Here is a 26,969-nt window from a genome sequence, read left to right on the forward strand (position 1 = left end):
GCTTCCTCTTCCTCTGTATTCACCTCGTCGTAAAACCGGCGATAGTGATCTGCAAAGACTTCTGTAACCGCCGCCTGAGTCATTACGACCCTACCACCTGGCAATACGAGGTCCGTGATCAGCTGCTGTCGGCGTCGGCGGCTGTCGAGCACGATGTGATGCATAGACGGGTTTTCTCCTTCCGCTCGGTCTTGACGTCGCGATCGCACGACGACCCCCTCCAAACGTTTCCTCGTAAGAGACAATATTTGACCTTTAATTCGGCGGCTTTCCATTTGTCGGTTTGGAGATGGTGGTTGGCTGTCGAGTTCGCGAAGCATCGTGTAATAAAAGTCCAATGTGTGACGATGCCAAGCTGCAATATCTTTATCGAATTGAGTTAGCACACGCCGAAACGCTGGTTTTGCACAGTCCACCCACCATGCTAGAGTCGAAGGGTATCGGGGAAGACGACGTTCGCAATCCAGCCATGTGTTGGCGATAATCCGACGGCATTCCGGGGCTTGAAGATGTGCCACATTCAGCTTCCAGGGTCCTCGGCTGCGCCATATCCGCTGCTGTTGTAGAGTGAGTGTGCATATGAAAGCGCTGTGATCGGAGAAGGCAAGCGGCCAACGTTCGGCGTCCAATACTCCCGGCGCTAGAGCTCGTGAGACATAAATGCGGTCTAGGCGACTGGCTGAGTGACTAGTAAGGTATGTCGGCCCGGGACGGTCACCGTGCACTGTCTCCCACGTGTCGGTGAGAAGCAGATCTCGAACCAGGAGCCGCAGTTCTTGACAAGTCGAGAAGTGTGGGACTTGGTCTTTGGGGTGGAGCACACAGTTAAAGTCGCCGCTGAAGATATATTGATCGAAGCGGCTGATAAAGAGGGGGGCGATATCCTCCGAGTAGAACAGCGATCGTTCGCGGCGTTGGTCAGTTCCTGATGGAGCGTAAATGTTAATGATGCGTGTGCCCAGTGCTGTGATCGCCAGCCCCCTTCCTGACGGAAGGTAAGTCACTTCTTCGTTGGCAATTCCGTCGCGCACTAGTATTGCCGTACCGCTGCCATTCCGGTCCGCCGGTGACATATATGTCACATAACCGTAGAAAACTGGGAGGGCCGCTATATACACTTCTTGCAACAGGGCAATGTCAACATCCGAAGAACGAAGCATCTCACGCAGCAACTGGATCTTCACTACCGTTCGTATCGTGTTGAGGTTAAGCGTGGCGATACGATAAGCTTGTTGCCGAACCGCAGGTGTTAAGTTATCCATTAAGACTGGAATTACCTATGACGCTTCTGACTGTACTGACATCTCCGCATCCCCCCAAACCTCACCTGCCGTCCTTTCTAGAGAGCCGGCGCCAATGGTGTGGGCCCTGTTGGCGTAACTTGCATGGGTCCGTCGTCGTCGTGGTCATCCGCCCACGTCGGGGAACTCAAAGCAAGATCGGCTTCCCTAGCTTCCCCAGGACACGGCATGGGTGCTTGCACTCCAGAAGGTGGTGGGCAGCATCTGTCCTGCATATCGGCATCCGATTTTGCCACTGTAGGTATATGTGGTTTGTCCTCAGTTCCGTTCGGTGGTGCCACACTGCAGCAAATGGCGGCTGCCTCTGTGGTAGCGTCGTCATTGAAGGTGGAGTCGTCGTCCTCTGGAGGCTGTGTCGCATCCCGTTCGGAAGTTGCTCTACGCCTCCGCTTCCGTCGCTTCGGAGAGCGTTGCTTCCTGGTGTGTCCTTCTGTGTCAGACGACGGCAAAGATTCCCGACGTTCCGGCACAAAGGCAGCTGTAGGCACAATAAGCGAGTCTACGGCCATGCTATCGTCATGTATGTTGTTATCCGTCGACGGGGGCGGCGGCATCGGAATTGAATCCGTAGCTTGTGGAACGGGTGTGTCGTCATCGCCCTGTATTGGAGGATGGAGCCGCGACCCAACAGTGGATGTCGGCTGTCGTGGTGAAGTGGTAGCTGTCGTGAGGGCTGCTGCATAAGTCACGGGAAGCAGCGTCGGCTGCGATGACGGGTCTGCGTCAGCCGGCGGCAGTTGAGTGATTCGACGTTGGAGACATTCTGATCTGAGGTGTCCCTCCTTCCCACAACCAGAGCAGGTCTTTGGTTGCCCATCGTAGATGGCACGGCAGCCACCGATATTCAGATATGAAGGTACATGTCTTTTAAGTTCTATTCGGACCTGGCGGACTCCGTTCAGCACAGGATATGTCTGGAATTGCGTCCATTTTTCCGCAATATGATCATGGACCGTGCCGTAGGGGCGCAGCGCTGTCACGACGTCCTCCGCCGGTAGTTCGAAAGGAAGTTCGAAAATTCTGATCGTGCGAAGTCCCATGCCAGAATAATCGACGTGTACAGTCCCCACATTTCCATCAGCAGGGCAGAAACGGAGGCCCTGTTTCGTGTCCCGAAGGATCCGTTCACATGTTGCGTCGTTGATGATCTTGACATATACGATACTACTCACAATGGACAAGTGAATGCCGAGAATGTCGGTCGCCGGGATTTTAACTTCTTCTCGTAGAAATCGTTCGACTTCTAGTGCTTTGGGCCGTGCAAATTCGTTGCGGAACGTAAATTTGAACGTCGATTTTCTGTATTGGTGCGCCATAGTGATCTATATGCTGAGTACGGCACGCGCGAAACGGCCGCGTACGATGTAAACAACACGCGCGCTCGCTCCGCGGCGGGAACACAAACAGCGCGTCCTCACCGCAGCACAGCCAAAGGCCAACTACTCACTCAGTTAAGCAGGCGGACATCGATAGGAGCTAAATCCGGCGATCGTGGCGGCCACGCCGTTGGGCCACCACGGCCTATGTATCTTTCACCATACCGTCTGTTGAGATATCTCCTCACCGCTCGAGAGGAGTGAGGTCGTGCACCATCGTGCTGAAACCACATTGCGTGACGAACATTCAGTGGCACAGATACTTCATTACTCTTGAGCTCAAAATATGTTCTAAGATCCTACAATATATGTACGTCATGATAATGGACGATAGTTTATTGCTTCACTTCTACTATGCTTGTTGTAGACTAGTGTATACTTCCTACTACTGGACACTGTATTTATTCGAGGGATTTACAGTATATTATGGTTAAAACAGGGGCGAACTCAGTTGCAGATTATATGTTGAAACTGGCAAGAACTCAATACGGCTCTGGAGTTTTGTCCAGTTTTAACCAGTTCAGCAGTTTGTCGACTCCACTGACAATTAGATATGTATCACTCATCTTTGAAGTGGTGCGAGTGCGTTTTCTTTCGCGAAGAAACATTTGAAAATAGAGATAGCATTTCTGCTTTTGACTTGCTTCTCTCAGTATGTGTATGCACTGAGGTGATAAACGTCATGGGATAGCGATATGCACATATACAAATGGTGATGGAATCGCATACACAAGGTATAAAAGGGCAGCACGTTGGCTGAGCTGTCATTCATACTCAGGTGATTCATGTGCAAAGTTTTCCGACGTGATTATGGCCCCACGACGAGAATTAACAGACGCTGAACGCGGTATTCTAGTTTGAGCTAGACGCATGGGACATAGCATTTCGGAAATCGTTAGGGAATTCAGTATTTCGAGATGCACATTGTCAAGAGGGAATACCAAATTTCAGGCATTTCTTCCCACCACAGACAACGCAGAGGCCGACAACCTTCACTTAACGACCCAGAGCAGCGGCATTAGCATGAAGTTGTCAGTGCTAACAGACAAGCAATACGGCGTTAAATAACCGCATAAATCAATGTGTGACGCACAACGAACGTATCCGTATAGGACAGAGCGGCGAAATTTCGGCTATGGCAGCAGACGACCGACGCGAGTTGTTTGCTAACAGCACGACATCACTTGCAGCGCCTCTCCTGGGCTCGTGACCACATCAATTGGAACCTGGAAGACCGAAAAACAGTGGCCAGGTCAGATGAGTTCCGATTCAGTTGGTAAGAACTGATGGTAGGGTTAGAGTGTGGTGTAGACCCCAAGAAGCCATGGACCCAAGTTATCAACAAGGCACTGTGCAAGATGGTGGTGGCTCTATAATGGTGTGGGCTGTGTTTACATGGGTCCTCTGGTCCAATTGAACCAATCATTGACTGGAAATAATTACGTTCGGCTACTTGGAGACCATTTGCAGCTGTTCATGGATTTCATGTTCACAAATAACGATGTCATGTCACCGGCCCACAATTTTTCACAGTTGGTTTGAAGAATATTTTGGATAATTCGAGTAAATGATTTCGCCACCCAGATCGCTCGACATGAATGCCACCGAACATTTATGGCACATAATCTAGAACTCAGCTCGTGCTCAACATCCTGCACCGACAACTCTATCGCAATTGTATACAGCTATAAAGGGAAGGTGGCTCACAGTTCTGTAGTGGACTTCCAACGACTTGTTGAGTCCATGCCACGTTGAATTGCTGCACCACCCGTCCAGAAGGTGATCCGACACGATATAAGGACGTTTCAATGACTTTTGTCACCTCAGTGTATATCATCTACATCCATATCTACATACATACTCCACAAGCCACCGTGCAGAGCATAACGGAGGGTAATACGTATCACACTACTAGTCGTTTCCTTTACTTTTACTCTCGCAAATAGAGGGAGGGAAAAATGACTATTATATGCCTCCATGGCAACGGATTGCCGCAGTGGATACATAAATTCCCGTCAGATCACCGAAGTTTTTCCACCATTTATAAGTACCCTGTATCCTTAAGTACTTATTTCTTGCTTGTAAAATAAAAGCAAGTACTATTTACGAATTACGCCTGTTCCCATGGCCGACTGCTGCCTATAAGACAAAGCGAGGCATCATCTATGATCGTGGAAAATGTGATCAACACATCGCCAAACCCTCCATGTGTTATTGCCAATAGATCAATCATGATGATTATTCTTTATTCAAGCAGTCTTCACTTGGCCTCAAAAGGGCTGAGTGGGTGCCGTATCAAACCTCCATATCTCATAGAAAAATCTGAGGCATCGAATCCGGGTCCTTCATAACCAAAGGCAGTGACGCTAACTTTTCTTCCGTTTCTATCGTCTTTCTTTCGATCAGTTTTTTCGTCTTTAATCTTCGGTGGTTCTGTGCGGATGCTGCAATACATCTTTCAAATTTCGTCGGTGAGAAGTTCATTTTTTTCCCGTATTACATAGCGTGATTCGTCCCCTGACCTAACACATTGATTTTATGTTCCAGCGACCATTTGGCTACGGATGTGGTCATTTTTGTTTGTCTGATCATATTATGAAACTCGGAAGAGTAGTGGTATCGCTTGACTGGCAGTGTTCAGTGCTGCATGAGTGCGTATATACACCGAGGTTACGAAAGTCATGGGAAAGCGATGTGCACATATTACAGATGGCGATAGTATCGCGTATACAAGGCATAACAGGCCAGTGCATTAGTGAAGCTGTCATTTGTACCCCACTGATTGATGTAAAAAGGTTTCTGAGGTAATTTTGACTGCACGACGGGAGTTAACACACTTTGAACGCGGAACGGTAGTTGCAACTAGATACATGGTGCATTCTATTTCGAAAATCGTTAGGGAATACAATATTCTGAGATCCACAGTGTCAAGAGTGTACCGAAAATAACAAATTACAGACATTACCTCTCACCACGAACAACGCAATAGCCGACGGCCTCAACTTAACGAGGAGAGCAGCCGCATTTACGTAGAGTTGTTAGTGCTAACAGACAAGTAACACTGCCTGAAATAATAGCAGAAATCAATACGTGACGTACGACGAACGTATCCGTTAGGACAGTGCGGCGAAATCTGGAGTTAATGGGCAATGGCACCAGACGACCGACGCGAGTGCCTGTGCTAACAGTACGACTTCGCTTACAGCCCCTCTGCTGGGCTCGTGACCATACCAGTTACAACCTAGACGACTGGGAAACCGTGGCGTGGTCAGATGAGTCCCAATTTCAGTTGGTAATGTCTGACGGTAGAGTTCGACTGTGGCGCAGACCCCCAGAAGCCATGGACCCAAGTTATCAACAAGGCACAGTGCAAGATGGTGGTAGCTCCATAATGATGTGGTTTGTGTTTAAATAGCACCGAACAGGTCGTTGACTGGAAATGATTACGTTCGGCTGCTTGAATACCATCTGCAGCCATTCATAGACTTCATGTTCCGAAAAAACATGGAACTTTTTATGGATGACATTGCGCCATGTCACTAGACCACAGTTGTTCGCGACGGGTTTGAAGAACGTTCTGGACAACTCGAGTGAATGATCTGGACACACAGATCGCCCGACATGAATCCCATCGAGCGCTCATGGGTCATAATCAAGAGGTCCTTTCGTGCACAAAATCCTGCCCCGACAACACTTTAGCAGTTAAGGACGGCTATAGAGACAGCGTGGATCACTATCTCTGCAGGGGGTTTCCAACGACTTGTTGAGTCCATGCCATGTCCAGTATCTGCAAAAGGAGGTCCGTCACCGTATTAGGAGCTATCCCATCACTTTTGTCACCTTAGTTTATTTCTCCTATAATTAGTCACTCCGTTCGCGTGTATCACACGTTGTTTCAATTGAAATCATAGTTTGCTCTTCATAGTAACAGCTCGAGACTTTCATACTGCGGCAGGCCACCCTCACGCCTTAACTACACCTCGACTGACTCTGAGCCAGTCGGTCATCAGATCGGTTTCGAAAGCGTTTAGAGCCCCACCCCCCTCTTACAACTGTATTCCCACAATCAGTCAGACGCCAGGCGGATACATTAAAGCTCTGGGAAGCATCTGCCTCCAAATAGTAGCGACTTCGTTACAAATATTTACAGCACCTGAACTTCATAAATTTTACTTCCTCAAACTATGGAAACTTACTAAAGTTATAACCCAACCAAAGTCAGGAAGGATCAGCTGTTTCTGCAAAATCATAGACCAGTTTCTCTTTTAAACTGTCTTGGAAAAATTCTCGAAAAATTATCCTAAATTTTTTCCGCTATTTCCAAAACTCAAGATAAATCATCATTCCACAGCAGTTCAGTTTCCGTGGAAGACACAGCACTATTCATCAAGCAGGGAGACTTTTTGAACACAACTACATAGCCTAGCAAATAAATTACAGGACAGGAAAAGGATTTAATCAAGTGTGACATTAGGATTCATCTGTGGATTACTTCAACTCGACTGGCTACGCCTTTTAGTAAAATTGCATCATCATTTGTGCATAGTAGAAAGCTGTTCTACGTCAAGGATTCGTTATTAACCCTACCCTTTATTCAAAATGATTCAAATGGCTCTGAGCACTATGAGACTTAACTTCTGAGGTCATCAGTCCCCTAGAACTTAGAACTACTTAAACCTAACTAACCTAAGGACATCGCACACATCCATGCCCGAAGCAGGATTCGAACCTGCGACCGTAGCGCTCGCGCGGTTCCATACCGTAGCTCCTAGAACCGCTCGGCCACCTCGGCCGGCCCTACCCCTTATTCTGTCAGCACTAACGACATTTCGCAACAACCTGGCCGCGACTATTGTTGTTTGCATACGATACAGCTATTTATAGACGCTACTCAAACCTAAACCATCGCCGCAAATTACAATGACAAAATCCAGAAAGGTGCTCTTATTTGGAAAATTGCAATTAATAAATACAAAACTCGGTTTATTATGTTTACCAACAAACGAATAACACAGGATGATCAAATTATTAGAAATTGAACCACCCTACAATGGAAAAACAATATCCAATACCTACATCTCATTAACGGCTCTAAATTGACATCTGTAGCAAAGGAAATCAATCCTTATATCAAATGTACCCGCTGCTGAAAGGTGATTAACTCAACATCAAGACTAAACTAAAAGTATACAGAGTCTTTCATCTTCCTGTAGTCACTTACGGCTCTGAAATTTGTCAAACTCTTTACTGTGAAGCGTTCAGTTGCAGTAGATCGTTCATGAAGTACTAAAGCCTGACGAAGCTGCTCAGTTTGACATTCGGCAGTGACTTCGTTCAATACGCCTCGCTAACTCAATAAAGCATCGTAATACTTAACAGTATTACCAACAATGTCAGAACTGTGTAATTGTGGGCACCCAATGGTTTACGCACTTACAGCATCTGATCTAGTTTCACCAGATGAAGGGCACAAGGAAAAGACAAACAGAGAGGGCTATTTCATATGAAGAAAGAAATGAGTTTAACATTACTCGTTACCTTCGTGTGATAGCCCAACAAAAGTTTTACTTTGTTTGCTGTACTCTCTGGCAAAAAACATTAAGTTCACCAACGATATGCGCCATAATGTTATGTTTAAAATTCAGTCCTAAACAGAATGAATATGTTTTGTCATTAAATCTATATACCTACCTTAATTAATTTTTCATTAATTTTCCTGTCGATTTTATTTTTCTCTAGAGAAATAATCCTTCAGATTCAAAAAGTAAAATGTCACGTTGAGCCATTGGTATGATTTCAGGTAAAATCCCACTTTCTTTTATTCGGTAGGCAGTTTTTATATCTGATCGCTGTTATTCTACAGTTAGAAAGTCACGATAGCGGAAAAGTCGTGAAATTTTTGGTTTCTTCGCCGAGTTAGGTGATGGGAAAGCCAAATACAACTGTTGTTCAAAGTCTCTTTCATAAAAAGGAGGAAATACGTATAATCTTGTTCGTCTTGTTCGCATGAGGTATCCAATAGTCTTTGTCTGTCAGTTGTTTATAACGCCTGCTTCTGCACCTTTCGATGCAGTTCCACTTCAGCAGTAGTTAGCCGACCTCAGAATCAAGAAACATTGTGTTCGTATTTTGAGAAGCTTCTAAAAAAAAAAAATACAGGAGACAGATGTCGCACTTGTAAAGGGTATGGTGAAAGATAATTTGCCCTTCAGCATAGCTTAGAGCAAGCATTTTCAAAAGTTCATAGGTAAACTGAACGGCGCTCACAAAATGTCAGCAGTCAGCATGGAAGAGGATTTCCAACACACTTCTCCAACAACAGTACACGATGACAAAGGAAGTGGCGAAAACAAAAATTAATTCTGCAGAAGCGGTCGCACTGACAGTGCACGTGTGCACTTCAGTCAGAAATGAGAGCTGTTTGTCGGTGACAGCACACTTTGTTAAAGAGCTAAAGCTGGCTTCTTCCCTCGTAGAATGCTTTAAATATGATGAAAGCCACAATTCAGAACCGCGACGTATTAACAGGCAATGGAGCTTCGGAGAAAAAGTCGTGTGTGTAGTTAGCGACAATGCTGCTAATATTCGGATTGGAAACACATACTTTGGGCCGGCCGCAGTGGCCGTGCGGTTAAAGGCGCTGCAGTCTGGAACCGCAAGACCGCTACGGTCGCAGGTTCGAATCCTGCCTCGGGCATGGATGTTTGTGATGTCCTTAGGTTAGTTAGGTTTAACTAGTTCTAAGTTCTAGGGGACTAATGACCTCAGCAGTTGAGTCCCATAGTGCTCAGAGCCATTTGAACCAACACATACTTTGTTTTGCACACTGCCTGAGGTTAATTGTTTAAAATGGCCTTCAGAACATTCAACTCATTTTGAATAAAGCAAAAAAAAAAAAAATTCCCAGTTTTTTTTTTTTAGAAAAATTCGCAGATCAACACGACAATCAAAAAGTCGCAGGAATGTTGAAATTTTAAATACATTAAAACAGGATACCATTACAACGTGAAATTGAGCCTTTGATATGCTGCAAAGAACAGCTGATGTCAAGAATTTCCTGGTGTCGCTTATAACTATCGCTTATCGGGATCTTCCAAATTTGACTACAGATGACACTAAGTATAATACAAGCCAGTGAAGCACTGAAAGTTTTTGAAGACTATACTGGGGAACTGAGCAGTGAAATGGTGACCATTGCATGGAAAGTTACACTCCTCAGTCTTTCTAGCAGTAGAGAGGCTAATTCAGTTTTGGCACAAGCAACTTTATTTTATCCTGGTTCAAATTACACGGATTTTCTGAAAAAAAAAATTGCGGTCAGAAAGTAAAATTAAACCTGATAAGGCGTCGTGAGAAACACATGACGGACGCATTCAATGCTACTGCAAAAATCTCCTTTCCATTCACCAAATATACTTCCAGTCTCTGGGTTGAATTTGATGACGTGGTTTCCAGGCTGTAGAGTAATCCACACCAGAGAGCTGCTGCAATAGTGGAAGTGAAAATATACTCTGACGGGAAAAAAAATCGAAGCTCCGCGAAATAGTTAACGTAGAGTAAAGAATTTTCGGGAATACATTTGTCTAGGTAACACAATTAAGTGATTAACATTGCAAGATCACGGGTCAATGCAAGCGCAAGATAATCTATTGCAAATGCGAACTTCAGGTACATTAACCGTTGTAACGCCTAGAATGTTGAATGCAAGAATGCAAACGGGCATTTATTGTGTCGTACAGGTGTCGGAAGTCAGTTTGTTGGATGGAGTTCCAAGCCTGTTGCACTTGGTCGATCAATACAGAGGCGGTTAATGCTATTTGTGGATGGTGCTGGATTTTTATTTATTTATTTATTTAGCGTATGGCTCATAACATCACAGTAAAAATTACAGAAACAACACGATTAAAAAAAATCACATTTGTATAAACAGAACAATCAATAACAGTTTGTATATAAGGACACCACAAATTGTAAATTTACACTCACAGAAGAGCAATCACAAACAAACGTCCAGCTTAGATAATATATAGTCGATTGCCTCTTGGCTCGCCATTAGGAAATCCTGTGGGTCACACTCATATGCTCTTAGTGGGCATTCCTGCACGATGTGTTTGACCGTCTGTCTCTCAGCGCCACAATCGCAAGCGGCCGAATGAAGTTTACCCCATCTGTGTAAGGAGTCGGCGCATCTCCCACAGTTTCTGATGCGATTAAGAGTTGACCAAACTTTGCGAGGGCAATATGCCCTCAATGTTGAAATGGCAGATTCGGATGCACGGTCCGAGATCCTTAGTCAGTTGCATAGCGCTTTGTCTGTCGTTCTCTGATGTGGGGCAGGAATTCTTCGTTCGGTCTGCCGCCAGTTGTGTTAGTTCATTTAGCGTTACCAGGGTGTCTGACGATGTCCCATATAGTCCCATCAGGAGATAGACCTGGTGATCGAGCAGGCCAAGGGACATATCGACACTCAGTAGATCATATTAGGTTACAACAGCGGTTTGTGGGCAAGCGGTGTCCTGTTGGAAAACATATGACAGCACAGCCGGTCGAATTACGAGATTGACGTTCAGATTTGCAGTCATGATGCGTATGATAACCACGAGAGGCCGGCCGGAGTGGGACTGATGAAGTGCTCAGAGCCATTTGAACCATTTTTTAACCACGAGAGTGCTCCTGCTGTCATATGAAATCGCACCCCAGACCATAGCTCCAGGTGTACGTGTTTCTATCACGCAGATAGGTTGGTTGCACGCCCTCAACTGGTCTCTTTCTAGCCAACACACTGGCACCGAGGCAGAACTAGCTTTCATAAGGAAACTCAACAGACCTCCCTGCCCTCCAATGAGTTCTCGCTTGACACCACCGAAGTCGCAAATGGCGGTGGTTTCTGATCAGTGGAATGCAATCTACTGGGCGTTTGGCTCGGAGCTGTTCTTGAAGTAACCGATTTGTAACAGTTTGTTGCCACGGTGGAGCCAGTTGCTGCTGCAGATGCAGGACTACATTCCTGCCAAGTCTTTCTGCAATTTCACAGAAGGGACATTCAGCTTTTGTAGCCCTATTACACGATCTCGTTCAATTCAGTGAGGTGTTGATAGTGGCGTCTTTGTCGCCTTAAAGGGATTCTTGACGAACTTCAACCAACCGCGTCCAATCTCATAGTAAATAACGCTCACGGCCATTACATTGTGTATTTAAAAGGAGACCTGATCTGCGTCCTCATAGTGGCGCTACTAGCGCTAATCCTATGCGACTGACGCTGAAACTTGAATAGATATGATCTTCTAAAAACACGCATACCAACTTTCGTTTAAGTCGCACAATTCCTTCTTGGTGTTACGATTTTTTTTTCCCATCATTGTATTTGCTACAACCCCCGCTACAGAGGCAAGGCTGTCCGCTTCTGTGGTGATCTGAACGGCAGTCACTGCAGCTCTCACTTTTTGAACTCGCAAAAATGCGACTGTGTACTTTTGCAACTTCTACGACTTGTGAAAGAGGGTTCTCGAAGGCAGGACAGGAAATGAGTGGATCATGTTTTTAAACGGAAATATCTAAACATTCGCTTCAGAAGTGACGCCTAGTCCGTTTAATATTACTCATAGAAGTATCTTTTTAATCAGGCTAATCCCCAGAGTGTCATTTAGTGTAATTATTTGAGTACTGTGCGTGAAATAAACATACCTACAGGAAGAGTTTTCTTTCTGTCATGGATTCTGCACATGCTTCACTTCCAGGCTCAGAAAGTAAGCATTTTACTTGCATGCTGGCTGTGCTCACATTGTCAGTGTCTTCATTTGTATCCTTAATGGCGTAAGACCACAGCCGATAGACAGGATAGCACGATGAAGAGAAGGGCGATGAATGACACAGCGACGATGAAGACGGAGAGGGCAAGAGTGAGAGAGTTGCAGCCGAATCAAATGACTTACGAGAGAACCACGAGTGTTTGAAACACCAGTTCATTGAAATTGAGTGTTTGCTTCACACTTCATACTAGTGAAAATTTCATTTTGAACGATTCGTTCACGAGCTATCCATCATTAGTGTGAAAGCTTAACATAGAACGAGTACGCTTAACGTTCACATCTTCATAATCATCAGTTTCTGAAGCATAACCTGGCAGCTGGTTGAACTGTAAATACTATCAGCTGTATAATCTGTCACCAAATCTCTATTTCGGAACGCGTTCCAGTTGAAAGTTGCCTAAGTAACGCCATCCAGGGACAGCAAAAATTTGATTTTCAATGTTTCACGAAATTATTGATCGAATTTAAAATATTGTCATAATATACCTATTTAGAGGTACTAATAGTATAACGTTACGATAAAAGTTGAACGCAATAAGACAGGTATAGTATAAATCTGAAGCGGCGTGACGCGCAAATACCCGGATTCTATTTGTACAGTATTTGGGCATTTAGTTAACTTCCAACAACTTTTATGCATCATACACCTTTAGGAAACTTTTTCTCGCTGACACTCTTCCACAAAATGCTGATAGACAACAAATTCTATCGCTTACTACATTTCCGCTGTTCAGGCAGTCTAGCTGACGTTTTAATTTATTACTTCTTTACTACCAACTCCATTCGCTACCTATTTTGCAAACAGTATCAACATAAATAAAAATATAGAAGATCTGAAAGGCATATCAACAAAAGTGATAAAACGCTGTGCTAGGTATCTTACAAAGCTTCTGACATTCCTGATAAATTTAGTAATGGTAGAAGTAGTATTCTAAAATGATTAAAAAGCTGCAAGGTACAGTCAGTATTTAAAGGAGGGGGTAAAGTAGATCCAGGAAACTATAGACCCATAACGATCACAACTGTTCTATCTAAAGTAGTAGAAACAGTCATAAAATATAGAAGTGTAAGACATGTTAAATGAGACACAACACTAAGACTGCATTGGAAAACTTCATAACACGCATCATTGAGGCCTGGGATCATCAAAGGGAAATAAAAGTGGCGATCAAAAAGTTTCCGTTTGTAGCTCGTATAGTCCAGAACTGGTATACCAATCAGGCCTACCGACGCACCAGGTTGAAAATACCTGTTTGGTAAGGCACCCTGTACATCCTGCTGTGTGAAGAAGTCCTTAACTCGCTGCTGCGCATCCTCATCTGACAGGAATGATCGACCCTTTAAGTCCTTCAAGAGACTGAAGGTATGATAATCACATGAGGGGCGATCAGGACTAAGGTTGGTGCTCGAGTGTCTCCCACTTGAGTTAGCGTAACATCTGCATTACGACATTTGCAGTAAGGGAGTGTGTATTATCATGAAGCAGCAACAACCATTCCACAACAGTGGTTTTCGACAGACGTGCTGACCAATACATATTCTTCATTCTCCGAAGGATGTCTGTCACTGTTTACCCTTCAGCAGAATAACAGCTCCCAGCATTTGATACTAACATTGCCACAGTTCATATTTCTGTGTCTTTCATATGCACATCAAAAGACACAAAAGCCACACCAATCCCACACCTACATGTTGGTGCATTGTAGTCGTACTCTGTTACATATTTGTGTAACAGTGTCCTCAGACAGAAACTTTTTGATCAGCCCTTATAATCTAGTGTATACTTAGACCTTTCCAAATCTTTTGACTCTGTCTGTCATAGAATTGTTGTAGAGAAACTGGACTCCTCAGGCATAAAAGTAAAATCTGTGGGTATTATAAGAACCTTTATTGAAAATAGACTACAGTATATTGGAATGAAATCTGGAAATGCAAAGAAAAATGTCTATTCTGATTTTCTGCAGGTAAAATGTGGAATACCATAGCTTAGGGCTCATTACTAGTACCTTCACTCATTAATCTTGTATATAAATGATATGCCTATTACAGTAAATGAAAAAGTGATTAAGTATACCAATGACTCAACTTTACTACTATGTAGCCACTCACTGAAGGACTTGGAAAAGAGAACCACTTCTCAGCATGTAAATGCCAGAAAGGCTTGTTTTGGGGGGTTGTGGGGGGGGGGGGGGGGGGGGGGGTGGGGGGGGGGGGTAGCCTACAAAATTTAAAACGAACTAACAGGTCAGAGGATTTTATCCTAATCATTGACTTAGATGAAATGGACTGCAATAGGTTCCTAGGAATAAAGGTGAACAAATTTCTGACATGAGAAAACATCAGTTTTAAGATATGTTAAAAATAAGTACAAATACATTTTTAATGCCGTAAGGTGGATACAGAAACATTGTTAAAAATGTAAAATGGGTTTATCTTCTGACATATATTGTACTGTATGCCAATATGGGGAGGAATAGCAGATTTACACATTTAGAGAATTTTAAAACTTTAAAAGAAAACAATCAGATGCTTAGCAAAACAAACACCACAGGACTCTTGCAAAAAGAAATGAAAAGAATATTAAATATCATCTGTGCCAGTTTTGTACGTATACAGACTATACTTTTTTAATAGTAAATTGCACAGCATGTTCTAATATTTTTCTGACAACATGAGACAGTGTGGTACTGGGATGCAAGACTCACACATCTCTCGCAGTTGACTTATGTATTGTGTGGAGCCGATCCTCTTCTCCGGGTAATCAGCTATGTCGATCCCCCAAAAGCTTCTTCTCCGAAGACTATAGTGAGTACAGGAATTTATTAAGTTACTTCTCTATTCTTGAAATAATTTGTGTACTTGTGGAACACTTTCAGTTCATTCATGGCATATTTTCATCTCTCAACAAAAAGCAACATTTACTCCTTTTCACATAATTAAGTAAACTCTGGCAAGCCAACTGGTGTCTTTAAATGTCAGACTCGATAAACACAAGTACAATATCGTATGTTGTAACAATCCAATAATTAATGGGCATCACATGTGTCCTGTCTCATGCAGATCTAAGATATAAAGTAAGTCTCTAGCGAGTCCAATACATGAATTTGCATAGAAATCTATATTCAATTGTTCATTAGTCTTTTTTACAATCACCACAGACACTAACACATCAAACAACACCACATAATTATTCCCTAAGTTTTCATCATGCCTTCTGTGGCACTGGTGGCAAACACGTGTCATTGTCAGTGACTCGCCCTTCTTACAGTCTTCTAATAACAAACTTCCGACCTGCACATAGAAACAGGTAGATCGGTAAAAACGTTCTCACTCTCCTGCACTCGTACCTAAAATCTCAGGTGTTCAATAATTTATCCCGAAATTCTTGAGGCACTACAACCTCTAAACAGAGATTTTCATGACAGTAACACAAGAACTGGAGAAAATTACCATATCTGCAGCAAAAGTTTGAAAATGACAAATAAACACCCTACAGATGCAGGGAGCTCATTTTCTAACAGGCCAAGAGCTAACATAAAGAGCATAAAGGAATCGAGCATCTTCAAAAGAAAACTGAAGACACATTTCCTCCCCAGATGTTGGTCTAGGGGGAAGCAGTGCTGGTGGTTATCTACCACAGGACAAATGTGAATTTGAAGTTGGAAATGGAGTAAAACATTTCGTTTTTATGTGGAAACAAATTCCCTGAAAGAAGGAAAAATGGAAGACACCTTGTAGTGCTGAAAATACAGAAAAGAATGTGCAGACTAAATCGAAAATTGTTCCTGATTCTGTGTATTAGTGCAAATATGATTTTAAAGAGTTTTCCAGATGTAAAAATGCCTAAATATTTTCTGCAGTGTGCCTAATATGTATGATCTAAAAATAGGTTTTCAATTTGTATAAACATATTAGTATTTTCTGCAGTATGGAAAAACATATAAATTTATCAACTTTGCTTATTTATCCAAGACTGTAACATAAATTAGTGCAGGCTATTAGTATTTATCATAACTGTGTATTACTAAAAATATAGTTTTCTCTGAGTTTTTTTACCATATCTGCAGTAGCTGGTTACTACTGATTATCTATTAACATTATTATTAATTTTTTTTATTTATCTATTTATTTATTCATCCAGTATGTCTCTACAGATTGTGGGGTGTCATTTGCTCATCACACACACAAGTTACATATAACCTCAAAATTTATTTTAATAGTACAATAAATTCGTTATATTTGATCTTGCTGTAGCAGCAGTAGTAGTTTTTTAATATTCTTGCTTCATGTCTATTGCGCTTCACATGGTTTAAGAATTCTGCCACTGAATAGAAGCAGTAATCTAATAGGAATGCCCTTACGGATTTGTGAAACAGAGAAAATGAAGAAATAACTTTAATTCTATGTGGCAGACTATTGCACATTTGTATTGCACTATTTGTATTGGAGGTTTTGAAGGCTGTTGTCCTTACTGACTAAACATGGAGTTTGTCTTTTCACCTGGTGTTATATTCATGTGCATTGCAGTTTTTATTAATCTCTTTGATATTTTTCCTCAGATATTTACAATTTTCTAGAATATAAAGACAGGGGAGAGGGAGGATGGAAGACTTCTGAAAGAGGGACCTACATGAGTCAGTTTGTTTTGCATGGTGCGTTGCTCTTATAGCTCGTTTTTGGGCCAGGAAGATTACTGAGCTAGCAGCTGTGTTACCAAATGATTCAAATGGCTCTGAGCACTTTGGGACTTAACATCTGAGGTCATCAGTCCCATAGAACTTTGAAGTGCTTAAACCTAACTAACCTAAAGACATCACACACATCCTTGCCCGAAGCAGGATTCGAGCCTGCAACCGTAGCGGTTGTGCGGTTCCAGACTGAAGGGCTTAGAACCACTTGGCCATCTGTGCTACCACAGAATATAATTCCATACTGTAGAATACTGTGGAACTGGGCAAAGTATGCAACTCTAACAGTGTGGAAGCTTGTTTTTTGTGCAAGTAAGTATTGGCTGTAGCATCTTTTTTCATTGTTGTATTTGTTATCGTTATATGCCTCTGCCATTTAAAATCATTTTGAAACCATATGCCTAAAAATTTTGTTTCCAGTGAGGGTGTAATTCCACTGGCACTTGTTGTTACAGAAGTGTTGCAGGCTTCCCCTTTTAAACAGAAATCAAGCACAGTTGTTTTGGAAGTGTTTATTATTAATTTATTCCCTCCAAACCAACCACTTATCTGGTCTGCAGCTTGATTTATATTTTCTCGTACTGTGTTTGTGTTTCCCCTGTAAGAAGCCCAAGAATGGACCTTGAGGGACTCCAGTTTTGATTTTGCGTGCATCTGAAAAACATGTTCTATTGCTATCATTTAGTTCATATATTATTACTACTTTTCGTTTCCAATTTGTCAGGTATGAGGAGAACCATTGTAATGTGTTGCCTCTAATGCCATACTTTTGGAGTTTTTCTGACAGCATTCTGTCGTCCTAAATGTCAAAAGCTTTGCTTGGATCTAAGAAAATACCAGCAGCATTTTTTTTTTTGTAGTATCCAGTGCTTCTAGAGCGTTTTCTGTGAATGATTTGATTCAAGGATGTGTCATGGAGATGGACTGAGTGGGAGGCAAGGATTTACTTTATTCTTTTGGTTAATTGGCTATCTTTCTTATTATTAATTATTAGATTTTTTTTGTATTGTCTTCGTAGTACTGCCTGAAGAGATCTGCAATCTGCCGTGGGTCAGTAATTCTCTTGTTGTCACAGTTCAGTGTGATATTTTCCTTTTTACTATTTCCTTCCTGCTTTATTACATTCCAGATTGCTTTGCTTTTATTTTCTGACTCTGATATAGACTTACATTGGCCATTATTTTTGCCTAACATATGACCTTTCTATACACCTGAATATATTTTGTGATATAACTGTTAAGGAGAGGGGCTATGTTGTGGTTTTTCCTGTAACTGAGCATTTTTCTTTTGAGTAATTTTCTTTTGTGTACCTTGAGACTTTTATGCCTCTTGTTATCCATGACTTTGCTTTTAGGTTTGTGTTCTTAGCACCCGTGATTTGAGAGGAAATACTGCTTCAAAATAATAGTTGAAGATGTCAGAGAATTTTTCAAACTTTTTGTTGGTGTCACGCAACTGAGAAACTTCTTTCCTACCTTTCTCTTGATAACAAGTGATTGAATATTTCTGTGCTTTGTGTGTTGAAACTTCTTGCAGTCACAGTACTTTTATGATTTTGTCTTGATAGTAAACAGTCTGAGAGGGTTACCACGTGAGCTTCATGATCAGTAAAATTTGTATTTACACATTTTGCTGTATAGGGTGTGTTAACAAATATTTGGTCCACAGTAGTGGCAGAAGTTTTTGTGATTCTTATTGGGGTTGTGATTGTTTGCTTTAAATTGAAAGTATCTGTTAGGTTGAGCTACAGTTCTTTTCTCCTGCTTGTTGCAAGTCAGTGTTGAAATCCCCACACAGCACTATTGATTTCTTGCATACATGTATCCTATTTAGTAATGTTTAAGTTTATTGATAAATACCTCAAAGTTCCGATTTGGTGAGCGATAGATACACATGACAACTGTATTTGCACCACTGAGTTCTACAGTTGTTGCTTCAAAGTCTCTTTCTGTATTGAGGTACTGAAAACTTCAATAGTTTTGAATTTCAGCCCTCTTTCAATTAAAATAGCAGTACTTCCATTTTTGTACTTTCCTCTACAGAAGTGGTTTGCAAGTGTGTAACCTGGTATTATAAATGAAGCAATCTGATCTGCCTTTAACTAATGTTCTGAGAAACATAGAACATTGACAAAATGCAGTTTAGTGTTTAGCAAAATCTCAATGTCTGATACGTTGTTTGTGACTGAGCTGACATTCTGGTGGTATACGGAGAGATACTTGTCACTGCAATTTATTTGTCTACTGTATTTTAAATTAACGTGTAAATTTCCTAAGGGCATTATTATTACATCACTTATCTCAGTTTTGTTTGGTGGTATTCAGTCCATAAAAATCATTGGTGCAGGTGCTATATGTGTCAGTGACAAATTTTGAAGAACTGCCAATGTGACATGTCTGATATCATTGTAAAATATGATCTATTGGGGGAAAAAATAACTTTTTCTCACTTACACACTTAAAGTAAAAAAATTGAACACATTAACTCATTTGTAAAGTGATCAGATGTTTGAAGCCATTTTATGCAAGGGACTGCAATTCGTTAAGTAATCTGGGTTTGCTGATAATGAGCTAATTGTAATTTGTGTGTACTGTTTCAGGGGCGGTGTAACCGAGAGAAGCCTCCTTGCAAGTATTTCCACCCACCACAGCACCTGAAGGATCAGCTGCTGATTAACGGTCGCAATCACTTGGCCTTAAAGAACGCTCTGATGCAGCAAATGGGGCTGACGCCTCCTGGGCAGCCCATTATCCCAGGCCAGGTCACTGTGGTAAGTGCGGACCACCATAGCTAACCTCACCAGCATGCTTGCGCTTCTGTTTATCCTTGGATCCATCCCCTCTGTTACCTCCTATTGCCGACTCTGTTACCGCTTTATTGTTGTTTTAGACACATCTCTTCTGTGAGCACTCACAGCTGAACTTGCAGTTATTTTCTCTTTTTGGGCAAGAGAGTTGGCATATTAAATAACATGAGATATATCAAAAAAATATTATGATTCACCTGTAACATAAGCAATAGCACTATTTGCTGCAACCTGGCTGTCTGTGGTTCTATACAGAATAATGTGATTTGCCACAGAATTGCAACTGATGCTGAGCCCAGAAGCCACAAAAAGAAGATTGTAGTTCTCGTCCGATAAATCCTCAGCAAATTTGACATTGCATTTAATTCTTGAACTCTAGTCTGTAAAAGAAATCACCATAACTTTGTATTTTTGTTGAATTAAGGCATCCACAAGGAATTTTTATTTTGATAATGAGCACAATAAAATAAAGGGATATGGGGAAGTCATTGTCTTTTTTTCCCTCTCCCTGATGTACTGTGCTATCATGGGGCTTGGTATGAATTCATATGAAGTGATTCCAACCAATAAGAAATCCAGTAAGATCTAGTTAAATAATTTTGTGAAATTTTTAAGCTAAGTAAAAAGACTTTCACAATACAAATATTTCAGTTTACAGTATAACTGACCATGAACCTGAATCATGGTTTAGGTCCGTTTACAAGCCACATTTTTTTCAATCTTTCCTTTCTTCTATTTTTCTGTTTCAGCAGCTGTACTTTCACTTACTATTGAATGATGTTGTCCTTCAATATGCAATATGTTTTATATTTCCTTTTAGTATTTTGAGGTGCTCTGCAGGGTCAGTTGCAGTAGGAATAGCCCAGCTTCAGAGTGATGACGAAAGAATGATTAAGTACAGAGATTTGTGTACATAATTAGATTTATCATGGCATGTATTTGTTACTGACTAATAGCAAATAAGAAGAAGAACTGTGTTTCGCTTGTACTTGGCAGCTTAAGTATAACACTTGTTTCAACAATAAATATATTAGTTGTTACCATAATTTAATATTTTCATGTTGGTTTAGGTAGCCTTATTGTACTTCTAGCAATTAGAACACTCCACTTCTTCGTAAAAAGTTGTAATTTTAAGAATGTAGTTTGCAACAACATCCAAGTAATGCTGCAGGCAGCCTAAGTTTGCCTGAGTTACCTAGCTTTCATGTCAAGCCATGTTATGAGTTGTATAATATGGCAGAGTGTGAAACACTGAGACTGTTGTAGACATAGAAAATGTTATTTAACACATTCTCCTGAAAGTTCTTTTCATAGCATGGTTCTGATATACCCCATATGTATGATTTGTTTTGCTTAGTTTGACGAGAGTTATCCCTCTTTTTCATAATAGTGTAACAGTATTGTGGAATGCTGTAGTTCACCATGTCTTGCACTCCTAATTACTTTAAGTGATATTTTTGCTATGTTTTCACATTTTTCTTTATTTTTGAGGTTGGCGGGAAGTTGCCGTTTGCTACCCCACTGACGCTTGGGCAGCCTTTAATGGTAACATGGTTTGGCTTCTGTAATCTTCTCACTGTCAGCTCTCTTATCTTTTCTATCAAAGCTTGTAGTGGCTTGTGTCTTAATGTGTAGAACCAATGACAATGTATTATTATAAAGTTTGGTGCCACAAGAATTAATCTATAACTCTTAACAAATGAACTATGCATGTACAGCCATTTATCACTCACAGAGAGTCGTATATAGTTTAACATTGGATCATTAATACGCTTTGGGAAATATATTTCAGTAATGGAGTATGTGTTTCATTAGAAATTCTTGAAGATTCTTTTTGTAAAACTGTGCTCTAGCTCTTGGAGCACTGACTATCATAATCAGTGCAAACAAAATGAATGTGATAATGGGAAATTCTGGGTTGAAAACTAACAGTGGAATGAGTAAAGATATGCACTCCATGCATAGCAAATGGAAGTATTCTACTTTGTATAGGCACATAAACAAAAACTTCAACACTGTATCCACACATGTGTCAGTGTGACTGTATGGAGGGAATGAGATGAATATTGAGGGATCAAAGGGCAGAAAAAATGATAAATAAGCAGAGGGAGACAGCCTTGAGTAAGGTTCCTTTCCATAGTCCATGTTCCCTCTCTCCCTTTTGCCTCACTTCGCCATGCGTCTTCCATGTTCACTACATCTGCTTCATTGTGGACATTACTTATTCCAGTCAGGCTACTGTGCAAGAAGACTGTAGCAGTATGTGCCCACAGAGACTGACTTTTTGCATTCCATTGTACATATGCCAGTGTAGACAAATTAGATCACAGTAATGGGGTATGAGAAGTTAGAAAATTTGTTTCCTAGCTCTGTTCCACACTCATAGGCCACAAGTCATATGTAGAGCCTTCAAAGCAAGGATCAAATATTTGCAGATCAGCTCATTAACAATATGTGAATTGAAATAAGTCCCTTAAAATAAAATTATTATTTCTGTGCTGTTATTCCATTATTCAGTTACTGGAATGTTTGCAGTCTGAACACTGATAATAGGTACCAGCATAGGTGCATTGCTTTTTAGTAGTGAGAATTATAATACGAGCAGAATACTCTTATAATAAAGGTTACAACACAATTCTGCAGTACATGGTAGAGGATCATTTTGGTAAGTGGTAAGCATAAAATTAGGAAGTGGTAAATGATACATATTCATTGTATTATCATTTGATAGAGCCTGTGGAGAACATACTACTTAAACAATATATTGGGATAATTGGCAGTGGAAATAAGAGTGCAAAATATCAAAAAACAAGAAAAAACAGTTGATATTGAAATTTATAATATGTTTGTACTGCATGTCCAGTTGTCTTGCCAAATCAGTTATGGGTGGAAGATTGAGTTTATAATCTAGTTTAAAGTGAACAAGTGGTGGGGCTTATCTTTCCTAAAATGGTTTAGGAGCGGATAACTGAATTCATTATTTTCCTTTTTTCTGTAATGTAAATATAAGTAACATCTCAGGCTTTCTCCATTACTGATTAATGGTACTCCTTCAAGTATTCAGCTGAGCTGTTTATTCCATTTTAAGCATAAAATGGAATCAACAACTCAGATGAACAACAGAAAACATTCCGTTAATTATAAGTAGTTTATAAAAATTTGCCTGTCAGTTTCTTTAAAGTGATTGGTTGTAAATTGTACCACCAACTCTTTCAGACAGATTTGCTTACAAATGTACAGCCTACCTCCTCTCTCACTATGGCTGTGACATAGTGGTCAAAACATTGTTGCTCACTTTGAAGGAGAAAAGCTCAAATTCCAGTGTGTCTGTTTAGATTTGTGTAATCTCCATTTATAGTATCATGTTAATGAAGTAGTCAAGAAACTGAAATAGCATTGTCTTCCCTTTAATGGTGGGGAGGGGTATTGATTTAAGAAAAAGAAAAACTGCCCTATACTAATAGAGCCATGGAACCTTTAACATGCACTTCTGCGTGTATTTTGTTTAGATTGTCAGTGCAACATCTTTTGGCTTTATTTTGTTTTGTGTAGAGTGAGGAGTGTGGGTCAACAGAAATAGTAATATACTGTACTATTATCTCTCAGGGGAAAAAATGCTAAGAATTACTTAGTGAATCATTGAGCTGTTCCTCGGTTTTCATTGCCTATCTATTTATGAATGCTTCAAAATATTGTGATAAAGAGGATCAGTTCACTCATGGTGCAAGCTGAATGAATGGTTATGATGTTCTTTGTGCTACAGAGGATATAATCAATGCACTATTGTATCACTTAGCTGTTGTATGATATGGTTACTTGTGGGGTGCTCTTGCTGATATATACCATGTCATCTATACATTCCTTCTTCACTCTTTATATATGTGGAAGTCACATGATATATGATGGGCTTTAATTGAAATATATTCCATAATTTCTTTCATATGTACATATAGATGTGAAAAGCTGTTAAATTTGATTAAGTTATAGAAGCCAAAGAAGAATTTCTTAAACAATAAGAGATTGCCTGTTTGGTATTATACTAGTTTGGAGAATACGGGGAGCTGGTAGATTGTTAAGCGAACGCTCATTTACGTGAGTTTCATTTGTATGTTTGGAAATATCGACTCAGAATTTTTTCTTTTCCATACAACTCCAATAATCTCTTTTCCCCATAACATACTTTATGAGAACAGTTGAACAGCAAAGTAAATGTTAATATCATAGGGGAACGTCCTGGGTGGCATACAAACAATAGAAGGAGTAAATGTAACTGCAAACCATATAGATGAGGCAATGTGTGTTCAGCAGGCACATAAATGAGATTAAAACTGTTGCTAAGTCAATGCTGGGTAATCATTTCCCAGGGATAAACTACACTACTGGTATTAATTTAATATTGATGAAACTTCTTTGCCTTCTCAGTTTGAGAGACTCACCTGTTTTACATGCTGTGTAGTGGCTTTCACACTATAGCTTAGATTTATATTGAGTGTATGCTTAATGAACAGCTTTTTTTGGCAGTTGCTTCTTAATGGTAAGAGTTCTGGTCCAGTTTTTAGAAATGTGCAAATATTGCCATCGTATGGCTAAGATTTTAACAATGAAAACTATTTGAAATGATTTCAGTGCAAAGGGAATGGCCAGTAACTACTCTGTAAAGAAGAACAATTACAAAATAGCTATATTATGGAAACAACAAAAAATATTAATGTGATTATCTGGAAAAACTGACTTCTATAAGCTTATATCATATGCATGAATCTTAGATACCTCATTTTGTCAGTAACTTAAAAATGTTATGTAATATCAGTAAGATCACTATTTCACACACTTTGTGTATGAAGAGATATCATTTCAGGGACTCTATTGTGTTTATCAGATTATTTTAAATACTACTTTAGAGCAGAACACTTTATCCAGTGCACTGTAGAAAAAAGTTGATCCAGTTTTATGTGATTGCTACACTGCACTTCAGTTTCTTGTTCAATGTTCCTTCAGTTCATTCACAAGTGGGAACTTTATTTTAGAATAATAAAAATATATACTTATGTACTTAAACTTCCAAAGTAAATATATTTCATTTTATTTTCACTAAAAATTTTGTGCCTTGTGCGATTGCCCCAGCAGGCCACCAGTCCATACCTGACCGGAATGCCTCAGGTGGGTAGCACTTTCAGTCCATACTTCACACCGGGGCCAGTGATGCCTGCAATTCTGGGCCCAGATCCTGCATCAGTTGGCTCTCCACTCTCAGTTGTGCCACAAACAGTTGTTGCACAACAGAAGATGCCCCGTTCTGATAGGCTAGAGGTATGTGCTGACATTGTTCTTCATTCTTTAATTGTTGCTTTGTTTTGGACAGTAGATTTCATTTGTTGCATTATTTGATTTTTTAATAAGCTTTATTTTGTATTACTTTATTTCTTGTGTAATTTGTTTGTTTAATTATTTGTAGCCTGTTTCATGTTGTATGTAATTAGTATTTTAATTTTTGACTCGTATGTTTTTATTTTATTTCATCGAGTGCAGCTCGATCGCCGCAAAGATGATTCGCCCTCCAGCCTTCAGCAGTATTTTTTACACTTGTTTTTATTTTAGGGCCCTTGTTTGGTGATTGTGTTCTTCGGCTGCATGGTTTTTTTTGTTGTAATAAAATTTCGTTTTGGTTGTACTTAACAGCACTTTCTTATATGGTAGTTTTATTTCAGTGTATTGTTTCTTTCAGATGGCATTATAAATACACTAATCTTGGTGTTGTTTCTGAACTATTTATATTTAGTAAGTGCATTTAAATTTATAACTGATAAAGATAACTTATCAACAGAGAAGAAATGTCTAACACAGTTATGAAATCTGAACTAGAAATTAACATTAACTGTTGGGTGGAACTCATTCCGTGTCGTGTCTTTGAGTGTGCCAAGGGACCAGTATATTATGGTGGTGGCAAATGCTGAGGGCAGTTGTACAGTAGTTTCTTGTGTAAACCTGAGCTTAGACTTTCACTTTCTGTTGTGCTCTATTTCTGCGAGGGTTCTTGCAGTTGCACCTATATGCTTACCCTTTCATTATCAACTAACCATTTGCAACATTGCTCTTAGCAGTCTCCAAATCTTTAGTTAGAAATATCCATCTCCAAAATACGTTCCAGCCACATTATTATCACACTAACTCGGTTTCAACTAACAGAATGACTAATTTTTATCTATCTGAAAGTGACTGGAATTAAACATGCTGAAAATCAATTGTATTTTAGTCACTGAAATGCTAATAAATTAAATTGTGTTGTTGTGAAGCTTATCCTTAAATATTTACTGTATCACTTCACAAATACTAATTAAATAATAAACTTAATGAATTTCTATTTATGTATTTTAACAGTTTGCCAATGTGATAACTTCAGTTAGCTCACTTTCTGCAAGACATATCTCACTGAATATCAATAAAATGCTGGAAATGGAATAACTTTGGCAACTCAGAATATCAGGAATAGCTAAGTCATGATTTCATTATCTCTCTGTGTTGAAGTAATCGAAATATGTTGCTTGAATCACAATCGCAATGCTATTTTAAGCAAGCCTGCACAAATCGCCCAACTACAATTATCCTTGTAGAATAGAAGCCTTGACCTGCCCCTCTGCCCTTTCCTATCACCTGGCTGTAGCTGTAGCCTTGCTTCATTCGTCTCTGCTATAGGTCTGTCGTGAATATCAACGAGGGGCGTGCAAACGTGCTGAAAGTGAGTGCCGCTTTGCGCATCCCCCCGACACCGTGACGGCCAACGAAGACGGCACTGTCACGGTCTGCATGGACGCAGTGAAGGGGCGATGCAACCGCGACCCTTGCCGCTATTTCCACCCCCCTCTGCACCTCCAAGCCCATATCAAGGCCGCACAGTCTCGGGCCAGCCCGGTAGGCATTCACGGAGCCCCCGCGCTCTTCTGCTCTCGCCTAGCTGTCACATGTGTTTTTTTTTCTTTTTATTTTTCTCT

General features: G+C 40.6%; 1 protein-coding gene across 11 annotated transcripts in view; it reads left to right on the forward strand.

Annotated features, from left to right (window-relative positions):
- LOC126236759 (protein muscleblind-like) overlaps positions 1–26,969 on the forward strand; it is a 611,863-nt gene that overhangs the window by 527,536 nt on the left and 57,358 nt on the right. For 6 of the 11 annotated variants that reach the window (XM_049946307.1, XM_049946304.1, XM_049946300.1 and 3 more), the window contains 4 exons: positions 19,774–19,944; positions 21,472–21,525; positions 25,108–25,290; positions 26,674–26,889. In XM_049946307.1, the coding sequence (XP_049802264.1) occupies positions 19,885–19,944; positions 21,472–21,525; positions 25,108–25,290; positions 26,674–26,889 (513 nt within the window). In that variant the 5' untranslated portion in view covers positions 19,774–19,884. Of the gene's footprint in view, positions 1–19,773; positions 19,945–21,471; positions 21,526–25,104; positions 25,291–26,673; positions 26,890–26,969 lie in introns of all 11 variants that reach the window. The other 5 variants (XM_049946306.1, XM_049946305.1, XM_049946302.1 and 2 more) reach the window with 4 other exon arrangements.

This window comes from Schistocerca nitens, chromosome 2 (assembly GCF_023898315.1).
Source record: "Schistocerca nitens isolate TAMUIC-IGC-003100 chromosome 2, iqSchNite1.1, whole genome shotgun sequence".
Lineage (NCBI taxonomy): Eukaryota > Metazoa > Arthropoda > Insecta > Orthoptera > Acrididae > Schistocerca > Schistocerca nitens.